Source organism: Varroa jacobsoni, unplaced genomic scaffold (assembly GCF_002532875.2).
Source record: "Varroa jacobsoni isolate VJ856 unplaced genomic scaffold, vjacob_1.0 scaffold_859, whole genome shotgun sequence".
NCBI lineage: Eukaryota > Metazoa > Arthropoda > Arachnida > Mesostigmata > Varroidae > Varroa > Varroa jacobsoni.
The window spans coordinates 367,895-381,898 of NW_019213761.1; the positions used below are offsets into that span (position 1 = coordinate 367,895).

The 14,004-nt window shown below is 38.3% G+C and overlaps 1 protein-coding gene across 2 annotated transcripts; it reads right to left on the reverse strand.

Annotated features, from left to right (window-relative positions):
- Positions 1 to 7,305: 7,305 nt before the first annotated feature.
- Positions 7,306 to 11,582, reverse strand: eIF2beta (eukaryotic translation initiation factor 2 subunit beta). Of its 2 annotated transcripts, none has more exons than XM_022840378.2 (6): positions 11,326 to 11,582; positions 9,935 to 10,072; positions 9,468 to 9,629; positions 8,811 to 9,115; positions 8,127 to 8,320; positions 7,306 to 7,696 (listed from the first exon to the last, which is right to left on the reverse strand). In XM_022840378.2, exons 1-6 carry the CDS (start codon positions 11,420 to 11,422, stop codon positions 7,513 to 7,515), a joined length of 1,080 nt encoding a protein of 359 aa, XP_022696113.1. In that variant the 5' UTR covers positions 11,423 to 11,582; the 3' UTR covers positions 7,306 to 7,512. The 2 variants fall into 2 exon arrangements, with proteins under 2 accessions (XP_022696113.1, XP_022696111.1); XM_022840376.2 differs by having other exon boundaries at positions 9,935 to 10,078.
- Between the last annotated feature and the right edge of the window lie 2,422 nt (positions 11,583 to 14,004).

Below are 14,004 nucleotides of genomic sequence, written 5' to 3' on the forward strand. Positions count from 1 at the left end.
TGCAGTGTAATATCTCACAATCGATCAAACGATAGATATTTGGGGAAATCGCCTATTTTATATATTTTCGAAATAAAATTAGATTATTTTAGCTTTTAGATTTAATTTTTTTTATTTAAGATAGAGTGAGCAGAGCAAGTTGTCTGTTAAGCCATGCTGATTCAGCAGATTAAACATGTCTTTTAAAGCTCATCACAGCTTCGATTATATAATTAATTGTTCGTACGTAATTCGCGGTCATGAAATTAAATCAAATTTTACTTACTTAGGAGAGTAGTTAAATGTCACGGTCATAAAATTAAATCGTATTTGATATATGTGGGTAGTTAAATTTGTAGCATGCAGTAGTTCTTGTCGGGTCTACTAAGTAGGTTGCTACTGAATCTGTTTTTGTATCCCGAATCGTAATTCCCAACCCTTAAGAATAAATCATAGGTTGGTTGCTCTATTGAACAGAGGTAGAAATATTTGCTGGCATGCAGGGATAAGTTTTTGATGGATGATTTTCATTAACAATGATGGTTTTTTGATGACTCAATATTTCGTTCTGATCTATGAGCACTGATAGGTGATTGCGACCGACACTCGCTCATTGGTCAATTTCAGTTACGCTGCAATATGAGTGAACTATTCACACGGTAGGTTCATGTCTTGTCAGGTTTGTAAGGTGAATTCTAATTCAGACCGGCATGATCTTAGGTTGAATAAGATATTCCTAAGAATCAATGACCTTAGATCGCTGGTTGTGAGGAAATGGTCCCATTCTTTCGTCCTTACATAAAAAAATATTCGATATAGACATGTTTAATGACGCACATTGTCAAAGCTCGTCAAAGTGTCGACTCATGTGGTACGAATTCAGATTCTGCCAATTAATGCCTAAAAACAACCTTTTGTAAGACCGAAAATTGGATGTTAATGAGTCAAATTGCATATTTTTTTAAATAGGCCACTGGAAAGACTAACAACGTTAAGCTATATAAATAGAAAAATTTACTGGTGGTACCCTGGTTGTCAATTCTACGTGTATAACAGCAAGGTCTATTTGAATAAGGTGTCGTGAATTTTTGAATTAATCAGCGCTTCCTAAAAGTTACAGTCTCTAGAACAAGGTCATGACAAGATAAAATTGCATCCATATACAATTTCACTTACATTACAATCCAAATTAGCTTTAATTTCAAGCTCAACTAACAACGAAAGACATGCTTAATATGTTAATTAATATGCTCCCGTTTGAGAATATAAACCCAGATGCCTGTCGCTCCGGACATCCAATAGCGGTTATGATATCGTCAGTTGACATCGTTGAATTCATTAGCAACATCGAATTACATGCAATCCGCTATGGCGACTGGCTCCTTTGTGTAATAGTTTCCCTAAAACTGATGAACTGCTTAATTACTACAGCTATACAGCGATCTATGCCGCATATGATGTCTATCTAATGGTTGATTTAATTAATTGATTCAGCATTACTCGCTTTTGTTTTAGGCCTAAGCAACATCCACCCAAATGATATGACCATTATATTAACTTTGTGTCACGTAGACCAATACAAACACAGTTCCACTGTTAGAAGCAACGGCGACAGCAGCATTAAAAGAGCAAGATTCGAAGAAATTGTGACTACCGTAAATGAAATGTTGTAGCTCTTGTTGCCGTCGTCGTTGCAATTGTCGCTCGTTAGGGGGCCTGCCATCCGGCGCATGGCCTGCAACTATCCTACCGCTGTTCTTGCCATTACTGCCAGCAATCGTCCTGCGATGATGAAGGCGCTCGCAGTTCGTGTAGCTGATTTTCTCATGATCAATGCGTCATACAGATTGTTGTGAACTTTTGTAAAGAAAACGATGAGCACGTTTATCGCAGTCATGGAAACGGTGGTAATGATGATAATGACGCGACTGCCGTGTTATCCAGTCTGTAAGCGGTTGCTTGTTCATTTCTGAGTCCAGTCGACAGTTGTGTCGGGTGTCGATTCGGTGTGCGAACGAGCGTAGCTCTGTTTCTCATTTCTCTCCGTCCAGGTCCTGTCATTCCTACCCTGACTGTAGCCTTGTAAGGGTCATACTAAAAACTCGAAATTCTCGACGCAGCCGCACTGCTGCCGTTGTGTCAGCCCAGCTTTCGTAGTATCCGCCATCTCCCAAAGGCAAAAGTGGCGGCCGCGGAGACTGCCAAGGCCTCGCAACTACCTGGAAGCGCGCTATCTGCTGAGGACTTTATCGAGCGAGCCAGGGAACAGATTCGCAGCACGCTGCGGGGGGGGCATACTTACCCGGTTGGACATATATATTTAGTATCTACCTAGCGGCCTAGAATGAGAACAGGCCATTTCAGGCTAAACAGGCTCGGAAGAAGGGCCAAGAGAAGGATGAGGGCAACATCGCAGGCGTAATTGCATGAAGATATGCGCGTGCGTGTCCCATGTTCTACAATAACTGCACAGAATAGAGGGAGGCACGGAGGAACAACCTAGTTTTACGACTTCTGCTGCATAAATTCCTTTGTAAGCTACTTTGTGATGTAGGAAAACTATTTACCGTCCCGGAATCTCGGAAAACGCTGCCGGAAACGCTGAAACGGTTGCTGCCATATAATAGATGAAATGAAACTTTAGGCTTATATTCGGCGAAAAGAAAGATTATTCACTATGAAGCGATAAAATCACATTCTTCTAAAAATGCAATTTTCATGATCCGAATGTAGGCTTACGGATAAAACAGATGTCTGCTTTTTCTTTTAATAGCAAGTCTGTTCTTACTAGTGGTGAGCCTGCTTTTTCCTAACAGTATAACTACGAACTCTTCAATTGTGGGCTCATTTTCCCTAAGGGCAAGCCTTTCTTTTCTCACAATACGAATTTTCTGTACAAATTCTGTATGATTGAGCGATACACGCCACTACCTTAATCTGTCTTCCTGGTGTGTACGCATTCTAATTACGGTTGGTGTTTTTTCTTCCATTTAATTTCTGCTTAACATGACATCTGAATTCTTTTCGGTTATATCATATTCACTTGGACGAGCTGTTTATTTTGTTAGTTAATACTCATTGTTTTCGTACAGGATTCATAGTTTCCATCAAATTTGTGTCCATCTAATTTGCTTTGGACGCTAGCTTCATTCTAGTGCAGCGGGAAGCAACTTCAATAGGAACTGGGCTTCGCCGACTCGGTCAACTTCTGCGCGCTCCCGACGAAGTATCTACGGTTATCTATATAAAAAAACAATTAGCGTAACGTGGTACCCCTCAGAAATTTGATTATGCCCCTATATATACTCTTTGAAATTGTGCGATATAGCTTATCTCATGCAATTTTATTGCTTGTGTAATTCAATTTTCAATTTATGTTGAGTAGTTACATTAAGTCTGTGTCTATTGCTATCTTCAGTTATAACGAAAATTTCACACATGATAACTACGATGCGTCCAACTACGGCGAACCTTTCCGCTACACTCAATTACTAAAATTGCACTGTAAATAGTACCATATAGTTTGAATAAAAAATACTACCTTCTAAGAGCAGCCACTGTAGTTTAGTTTGAAGCATGGATCACACTCCGCTACTTTAATTCTGCTAATTCCTTTTCTACGTTCTTTCAAGAAGTAATTTTTTTCTCTGTTATTTTACCCTTGAAGTTGAAGATCCTATTCCCCCTTCATATCATGTATCACACCGAACATTCAATTTGTTGCATGTAATAAATGACACAACCTATGCTGGACGAATAATACAGTTCGATTCATCTTAATGTATTCCATACTTAGGAAAAATGTTTACCATAGCCAAATTTTTCATAATATGTCGCCTGTCATACGGTGTTGCAAAAACCAAATGACTTTAGCTAGCGTCCTAGAGTATTACATATAGATTTTCACCACACCTATCTTAATTAACCGATTAAAAATAATATAATATAAGTAGCTTAAAATACTAAACCCGATCTGAAAATTTCATTCTCTACAAAGTTGGATCCAAAAGGATTTACACAACGGATTAGGTAAATATACGTTTTAGAAGCTTCATTTTTTAGAATATCTTTATTTATTTATTTAAATGCATGACACAGAGCCTTTAAAAACATAAACTGAGTGACTCTCCATGACAGATAGTAGCCTTTATTTACATATGGTATGAATAAAGGGAAAAAAAATCCACTTTACGGTTAAATATGAAACGAAGGCATGTCCGTTGTATGAGTATTATTAAGTATACCAGTTCAGTAATAAATACCGTAGCTAAACATGCAATCCGCATTATTGTATTGAGACCGCACTCCCTAGCTACATACCACAAATTTTATGTTGACTTACGAGGAGCTTACTATTTTTCCGGGTAGCGCTCTCTGCTTGATGGTTTGAAGAGGTTTTTCTAAAGTCTGTTAAGCTACTTGTAACTTCGTTTGGTATCGCATACTCGGTAGAGCAGAAACGACATGAGTTAGGTGCGTCTACATTACTTTTGTGTCTGTTTATGAAGAACTAGCGTAAAATGCGAAACAATATATTAGGCTGCGTGAAGCTCAAGGGGCATAAAATTTTGAGCTGCATTTTCTCATACTTGCATCTTAAAACGACGTTTTAAAATTTGGTGGATTGTCAAGCCAGCCAGAAGGGAGCACGTAACTTTAAAGCACACGTCAGACGCCAAACTATAACGATTGATCAATCCTTATGAACCTTGTAATATTTATACTGAGTTGTTGCAAGTGGTCTTTGCAATTTAATAACTTATAATTTACGCGCCGCTAGCAGACGAAATTTGTCTGGTAAATATTTCAGAAACTCAGGAGAAATCAGTTTAGATAGAAAGATGTCCTTTAATTTTCTCGAAGCCTTCGAAAACCACGTCGCTGCGGAAGTTTTATCGGAGATTGATGAAGATATTAGGCAAAGAAATCTTAAGCCAAGGTGCATTACGTGAATGATGTAAATATTTCAAAAATTGATACTAAAGAGTTGAAAAAAAGCAAGAAGGTAACCAATATCGAGACCCCACGGCCAAGAACGCATTGATGCAATTGGGGAGGTTTTTTTATGAAAGCAGAGCTTAGAGTTCTAAAGCTCTGTCGGCCAAAACAGACATCTCACAGGTAATGTGATAGAGAATCAAAACCCAAATACTGAAAATGCGGAAACCAAGTAAAAACACGATCCTCTGTGAATTGACTCGACACCAGTAGAAAATGCCTATGATGTATTCCACGTGCAATTGTTAAAATTTTACGCAATTAAAAATCCATCTGGAGAATACGCTTGCCATAGCCAAAGCGTGGTTTAATTTTTACCGCCAACTAAAGAAGGACCAGGCGAAAAAATGGCGCCACCTTAGAGGAAAGTCATCTTCGGTGACATTGTTGAATAGGTCAAGACGTAAAATGATAATAGTATTTACAATGGACATCAGGAGCATCTGCTGCTATGAGATACCTGCCGAAATTGAAACTTCAAAGCTGTCCGATATCTTGAGTTTGTCATGGACCGCTGGCACGGCAGTCGAAAGTATGCAATTTGGTTATTAAATAACAGCGCCATAGTTCATCACCATGCCTCAATTATTTATATTGAGTAAGTAAATATCCAATATTGGCTTCATCCCGCCCTTTCTTCCGATCTAAATCAGTATGGTTTCGGGGTTTCTCGTGCCCTAAATAAGCCAGCTGGCGGGCGAGCATATCCCACTATAGATTTACTTCGAGAAACCATAGACAGAAAAATTACACATGGTAACCCGAATGATTGGTATATGGTTATCCAGAGACTATCAGTGCACTAGGACAACTGTGTAAAAGATAAAAAAAAAAGAATATCTCTAACACATATAAGAAGAATATTCTAGCACAATTAAGAGTTTTTCCATTTCAAAGTCAATTAGATTTACTAATAACAGCCTAAAACAATATATTTATCATCATTCAAGAATCTGTTTTTAGATAACTATCAAGCAACAAGGCTTTGCATTTGATTAAAGTGAAAAGAACAATAAGATAGTCATAGTCTCGAATATACATCAAGATACCCTTGGTTACAAAGATGCTAAATATTTACTTACTTATTCATATGTTAATCTTGTATTTACTTCTCTTGTTTCATTCTTGTTTACGATAAGATTACGACAAAACAATATCATTAAGGCTTTGCGCGAGTAATGCTTGTTAATTCGAATAAGTGTGAGGCGCAGCCGTAATCAGAAACCTTTTCAAGACAAAAGCATGGAGCTAGTTTTTAAACGACTAAGGAAAAACCTTTAATAACGCATGTTTTATTGTTGATTTTTTTTTGTACAGGTTAAGATTGATGTCTATAAACATCCATCGTTAATGTTTATAAACACTACAAATATAAAATATATTTTGAGACGGACAACATCAACCGTAATTGCCGATGGTTTCATATAATTATATCTCCCCCGATCAGTTCTGTATTTAAAACTGGTGCAAGGAATTCGCGAGTGATGGCAAAAAGCACAGTGCACATTCCGTACTGGTGCACTTAAAAAAAATCTCTAAAAGGGTCTTAAAAATAATCCTCGGGATATTACATTTGGAATGGATTTAACCCTAAGCACAACTCTGTATTGATAGACAGCAAATAAACACTCCAGCAACAGAATAACTCCAGAGCGCTTGGCTTTTCGCTTTTTTCTTTTTATCTGATTAAAAATAATTCAGTCACACACGATACGAAAGATATGCTTTTTGCACTGTGCAGCTACTATATTTTAAAAGACTAAAATAATAGACATGTATACAGAAAAGATTCCCTCTTCGAATCCGTGGAATAGCCGGATTGTAGCCGCCAAACCTTCAAGTAACTGAAAATTCACTGTCCTGCATGTTCGCTAAATCAATAGTTCCTTCGTAGGAATTCTATTTTTTATTCGGAGTTACAAATAATAAAACACTGTCTTTCGTTTATAATAGCTTTTAACTGCCAAACTTAATTTTTCAATACCCCTTAGTTTATGACGTGTTGTCTAATAAATCCTAAAACTCCGTGTACAAAATCTGTTACAGAGCAATGTGTGCTCTTCTAAGCTATCCAGGGGAAACTTTTAACCTCTATACAGTCAATATCGGGCTAAAAGACGGTTAACGGTGTACCCTCAAAAAGAATTTACTTCAACAGTCTTTAGTATGATAGCTCGTATGATAAAACTAAATCAGCTCATACGGAATATTGCCATTGACATTTTGTTCTTCGGCCAAACATGGCATTTTATTGGATCATCTACCCAAACATAATACCATTATTCAGTCGCACTGAGTGTCCACACGAAAACAGAAAACACATACATATCCTATGAAAAACCTTTTTATTCGTCCTTGCAGTCGCATTACTTTGCCTGCGTATGCGCTCATGGATCCTGTGTCCGTCACCACGTTGGCTTCGTCGGCAGATATCGCTATGGATAGCGGTAATAGCTTGACAAGCTGAGCAGTGGCAATGAGGTCTATGGTAACCCGGTCTAATGCCTTCGATGAATTCCGCTAGACAAATCAGTTTTAAGTCGCCTTTGCTCGAATAGCTGCACGTTTTGCCGTGACAGCCTGGAAACCGCTCTTAATCGACTGCACCGAACACCGCGAACCACACTTTTCGCAGCGGAGGAAATTCAGTCTGGTGTCTTTTTCCAGGATAGTCTCTGGTGCTCGACAGGTATGACATGTGACATACTCCTTGATGTACCTGTTTCAGATGATGGCGGTAGAATGATCGCAAGCAAACACATTAAAAGTAAACATTAGAACTAAATGTACGACCTCTTCTGTGAAGTTTTATCTAGCAATGTGATATAGTTCTGTGACTGACCCAAAGCTTGTCTATAGAAAACTAAGAACAAATTAGTATAAAGCAACTTTCGAAAAGAATGTAGTCGAATAAATGATGTGGTTCCGACACTTAGGAACTCTTACATAAAGCAAGACAGGCAAGTAATTTCAGATAGTCATCTTCAATAAAACTGTTTTTAATATGTCGGTGAGGTAAGTGTCGTGAGCGAGGGCAAAAAAGAAATTGCTGGCGTACATGCCGCCATCAGAATATCCTCATAACAACTATCAATGAAGAAAATAATTAAAATACTCAGTTAAAAATGTTTTCGCGTTTTCGAGATAACCTTCGAAGAATGTTCTCGATTTGCTTTTGCTGGAAGCGACCCTTGATGATAAGCTGATTGTTGGCGTCGACTGATCCGCTCGTACCCAATTCGGCTAATAAGAAGGCCTGTAGATGTTTCGGTGCTCTTCTCAATGTTCTCGTGATTTCTAGGAAATTGGCGAATGACGTTTTCTTCGTTCCGACTCGAAGCACCTAAATCCAAAGTGACACCAGAGGCCTTCATAACCTTTTCTGCAAAATCATTTTAGCATTTGATAGGGCGCAGACACCTTGGATTGAGTCGATATGCAGTAAGCGCGTACGCCACTTCACTGTTGATAAAATATACGTTTGTACTGCACACGTTGGCAACAGTGCGCTCACAGTTAAACTTTCTTCCATTATTTCACTTACTATACTGTAAAAATATGTGATTAGACCAATCAAAAGAAACTTGAAGGAAATAAAATCTGTCTTCACAATAACAATGTAAGTTAATCCGTCAGCATTTGCAGTGCCCTGAAACACTCGTGCCGTTGATATTCATTTTAGAGAAAAATTTAATTATGCGCAAACTAGCGTATAGCCGCACCACTAATACTTATAATGAAATTCTACGCTTACGAATGATAGATATCTAAAGTATATGAAGGACTGCATTTAGAAACTTTTTATAGTTCAACTTCAGCACTACTTTACTAACCTGCGGAGGTTTCATGACAAATTTTTTCTTTTCGCCGGCCACCATATCAGGGTTTCGTTCCTTCATTATATTGAATACACGCTGAAGCAGTTCGTCGTACGTGTAATCACGATCAGTACCGCGCCACGCGTCACTTCCACCACCGGCTCCTGCAGCGGACGGTGTATCGGCACTACCCTCGTCGGCATCAAAATCTTCTTCGGTTGGCTCGTCCAGATTTAGCTTCTTCTTTTTCTTTTTCTTTTTCATGTTGTTGAAATCGAGGTCATCGTCTGCGTTATCAACACCCCCGTCCTCCAAGGCATCTACGCCAGATAAGAGAAGATCTCAGAGGTAATGCCACTATTATACCTAGGTTTTTTTGTAAATTTATGCAGAGATTTTTTAAGATAAGAACAAAATAAAAAAATCCGTGTTCCTACGCCGTCTTGTTGCTGTTAGTACATAAGATGACGTTTCAAATCAGAGCAGATGTCAAAGAAGGCCTTGAGCAGTTATGAGAGAGATATGTAACATAAAAAACAGCGCATAGTTACATATAGGCCCAAATAAAAACATCGTTTTTTTTTTATAAACTAGTGAAACATAAAAATCATTATCTTTGTTATTATTGTTTTCTGCCATACCGTAGCAACAAAAACAACGCAAAAAACCCACCTCCAAGCTCATCAAGATTAAAAGCCTGCTTTTTCTTTTTCTTCTTCATCATTTTCATGAAGTCAACATTGTCTAAATCCTCGTCTTCCTTAGCTTTACCTCCACTCTCGTTCGGTGAAGCCTTGCCGCCATCGATATCCCCTACTGGCGTTCCTGTGCCATCTGAAACATGCATATCATGAATTTCCGATCTTAATCATATATATAGGAGTATAGATTTGCCAGCATGAGTTTGCGCAGAAGGAAGGTAAAGATGACTATAGATATAATAAAATAACATAGTAACATGATCCGATAAAGCTTTAGTAACAACGAATGCGATAGGGGAATATCGAAACGCATGCTGTATAGCAGATCATACCATGTACTTGAGGATTCATCTAATAACCAAAGTAAACATACTAATAGTTCATATTTAATAATTAATAAATAATCGTTTTGTTTAAACTGATGTAATTGCTACTAACCGTCGAAGTTGAAGGTGGTTTTTTTCTTTTTCTTTTTCAACATTTTCGTAAAGTCTAGATTGTCGTCTTCGTCTTCTTTGCCTCCGTCCTTCGGAGACGCTTTTTCAACCTCATCATCGCCAGCCGGTGCTGACACATCTGTTACTAGCACAGAAAAAGTAAGACAACCGTCAAAATAAAAACTAGGATTCGATCTATATTTAAACTCAAGTGTAGCTATTTGTCTTATTTAAAACAATTTAATTACTTGCAGATTTTATAGACTGCATTTTGATGATGGCTTCATTTATAACAACAAAAATCACCAAATAATCCTAAGTACAAAACTAGCTTATATGTACTAGAGTTCCACACTAAAATTTGAGGTGCTTCTATGCACGGTATGAAACCTCTGTTCTATTTAAAGTAGCACAATTAACGTGTAATGTGGTAAAATAAATCTGATGATAAGACTTTGTTTTCAGCTCCTACATGCAGCATAGTTTGACAACAGGTACACGAGGTACATTTAAACTACACAACGAAACAATCGAAGACCTGGCGTCCTATATACAGGATAAGAAGTGCAATTCACGAATATAGACACAACATAGGGTTATATTGCAAACTAGTAAACTGAATTGTAAATTTAAGCTCCAAACTGCATCGAATCGTATTCTTAGTCAGGATATAAAAAGGTTAGTTCAGAGGCCAATAAAATATGTATATTTAACTCATTGAACGCCCAACTACTACTTTTAATTATAGATGTGTATTTGTGTGTTTACATAATTCATTTACACGGCACTATTAGTGAAAAATCATTTCAAAATGTTAGCCCATATGGCACGAAGGTTGCACTATGTAAAATGTGCCGTCTTTATCTGCTTTAATCAATTCGCATCGCTACACTTTTATTGAACCTAATGTCGTCACGCTGCTTAAGTGTTAAAACTTCGCCTTAACTGCAAGGTATGATATTGTTAAGAGTTTTGTACCAAGCTGAGATTGCCGCAGCAGAAAAACTTAACCGAACGTTCCCTTGTTATCGTGTATTCAGACAAAAACATATAATAATAATATAATAATTCTGCTTATGACTAGAGCACTATGTAAGCACAGAATTCACTGACAAAAATGACATACGTATGTCCGATGAGTTAATAATATTTTTATATCCACGTTACATTCCTGGACATGAACGCCTGTAGCTAAACCATTCTTTTAGTTCCCATGGTCAAAAAAATAGGATACGCTATTACAACATCAAAAAGTGTAGATATAAATTTCGTCTTTTACACAAGTAGGCAGGTACTACCATCGACGCTCATAATATTTTCCATACCCAGGGTTGTTCCACATGCCTTGCTTTATTCTAAATTAGAACCGGTGTTTCCGGACTGTTAACTTACCATCGGTGATACCCTCGAATCCCGTTGCGTCAAAAGGCTTCTTCTTCTTCTTCTTTTTCATGGTAGGGTCGAATCCAGTTTCCTCAGTTTCTGCCATTGTGAAACAAATTCAGCGCCGCTAAATATTATCACAAATAGCACTTTGCTTGAAGACTAGAATGCTTGAGAGGAACACACACACAATACACCGACCGTTACCACGTTTCGAGAAAATCGCACCATTGTGTCTTGCATCAGCCAATATGGCGCCGATTGTCGTCGAAAAGACGCGGAACGAAGAAGCTGCGGAACATGGTCGACATATTTTTGCCACATCTTCGCGCCCGCTTCAAACCTGCTCTCACCCTGCTGACGTTACTGAATGTATTTAGTATAATTCAGTGAATGTGGATATCAGAAATTTAACAAATTTTATCTTTTGAGCGTTCAGCGTGAGGTTCCATATTGCTCGGAAGGAAAATTTGGATAAAATAAACAGCGCGAATTATTGACTAATATCTGCTGTTGTAGAATGCATTGTGGAAAATTAAAATGGTTTAATATATTTACGTTTCAATTTTACGCCCTTATTGAATCTTTTCTTGGTTTTTCGTTAAGAAATTTGCACTTTTATACTGTTTGAGCAAATCTCGTTTATATATAATATGCTTGGTCTACGCTAGCGCCTTAGGAGCTAACCACTAAAGGGAAGAAGACAATACTTCTTACTGCATTATTCGCTTTAGTAAATAATGTAATCAATATTACATCATTCATCAATCCATATATATATATATATATAAGCAGAAGATTCTGTATCCGATTTGAACTGACATTTGATCAGTGTTAACACATCTATGGCGACTTCATCAAAAAAACTAACCTCAGCTACGTGTCCTTTTTATGACGTAACTGGCCGATTTAGGTACTTTCGTACGGACATCAGTCTTTTCTCGCATGGCTTCATCCAATAAACAGCCAGATGGAAGATATCGCAATACCCTTACAGTTGCGTACTGAGTGGAATCGAATTTTGAATATCCGCCAAAAGTATTAGAAATGTTTTAATCTGTATTTTATGTGAACATATTTTAAGATAAAGGATACTTTGACAAAGTACCTATGTAAAGGGTTGAATATTATGGGGTGAAAGGATAATATTGGTAAATGTGCTTTGATTGCCTCCCCACATAAGAGGTTTGCTCACATCGGCTTTACCGTGTTTGTAATGTGTGTTTGCTACGAGCTCAATGTTTCCTGCGGTTGGGCGGGACCACACCACCATCGTAAAACATTCGTTAATCCGAACATTAAAATAGGTCAACTTAAACGCTTAGTGTTTGGGTTTACGTACGATCGGACGCTACAAAAGTTTGACCTTTTTATGCGAGCCTAGCGTTAAACTCGACTACGGCAGTTGTTCAACTGCCGCTTTTTCTTTTTTCGCTTTTTTTTCGCTGATTCTAGTCCTTACAAATTCTTGATTCGCCCCTTGTACTTTAGGTCGAAATGATTCATTAATCGTAAAAAATGGTAGGACAAAGTGGCTGGAGCCACCGGATCAGTCGACCGGGGTTACTCTAGCTGTGTTCCTCACCTCTCCAGACGAACCAATTGGCGGAGCTGTATTGCCCGCGTTATCACCAAACCTGGAATATCGGCTACGCCTTCAGCTCACTTAGTTTAGTTAGATTGCCCTTTTGGCATTCTCGTTGGTGATCTGCTTCTAGCATTGTCTAACAGCAGGTAATATGTTAACCTGCGCGTAGAATGATCATGCTCTTCGCTCGAGTTTGAATGCACGCAGTAGGCAAATAGCAACCCTGTATGTGGTGCATGTCGAACTGAAAATTTTCGTGCCGTGATGAATTGGGTCATGTAATACGTTAGCTCACTCCCAGGCCTGTCAATACACTCGCGCTAACGGAGATCATTCTTGTTACTGTTTTACCTAGGTGTTGGTCTGGACTACACTGATCTTGCTTTAGTTTTCTGAGTGTACCTGGATAAATGCACATTTCTCGTTTCTTCAAGATAATAGAGCTTTTTCTTAGTTGCAACGTTGTCGGTTCTTACTGCCAGCATTCTGCTGCGTCTGCCGTCGTTCCGGACAGCACACCAAATATTTTTTTTATATCCTTGTAGTCGTTATCATTTGTTAAATGACGAGGTATTTTCTTCGTGATCCTTCGAGAACCATATTAATCAGTTTACATCTTTCACTTTCGTGGCTTGCTTTATGAGCCTAATCAGAGTTTTTCCTCTTCCCTTATACCTCTTGAACTTCTAACGTAGCTTTTTTTTACTTTATCCCAGCCTTTATCGGTGAAATCATGAAATTCGCTAGGCATACATTTCAGTCTCTGTGCGCTAGCTACTTCGTATGCTAGACTCTTAGTACGAACTCTTCGCAAATCCCTTTTGAAGCCATTCCATATTTACTACCAGCTCCAGACATCCTTCTATTTTACGTCTGCTGATTAATCTCTCGATTGTTTATGCTCTTGCCCAATTTGAAATGGCCCCTGGGTTTGTCTGGGAACCGAAGTTACGGAAGTTTGGCTCATTGCATCGTTTCATTGGCCAACCAAGCTATGAGTAACTTTTGCTTGTTGCTTGATATTCAGCCTTAATATGAGCAGTTTATTGAAAATTCTGCCTGTTGACGCGTCTGCTCCAGAGTTTAGCTCGTGGCTATGT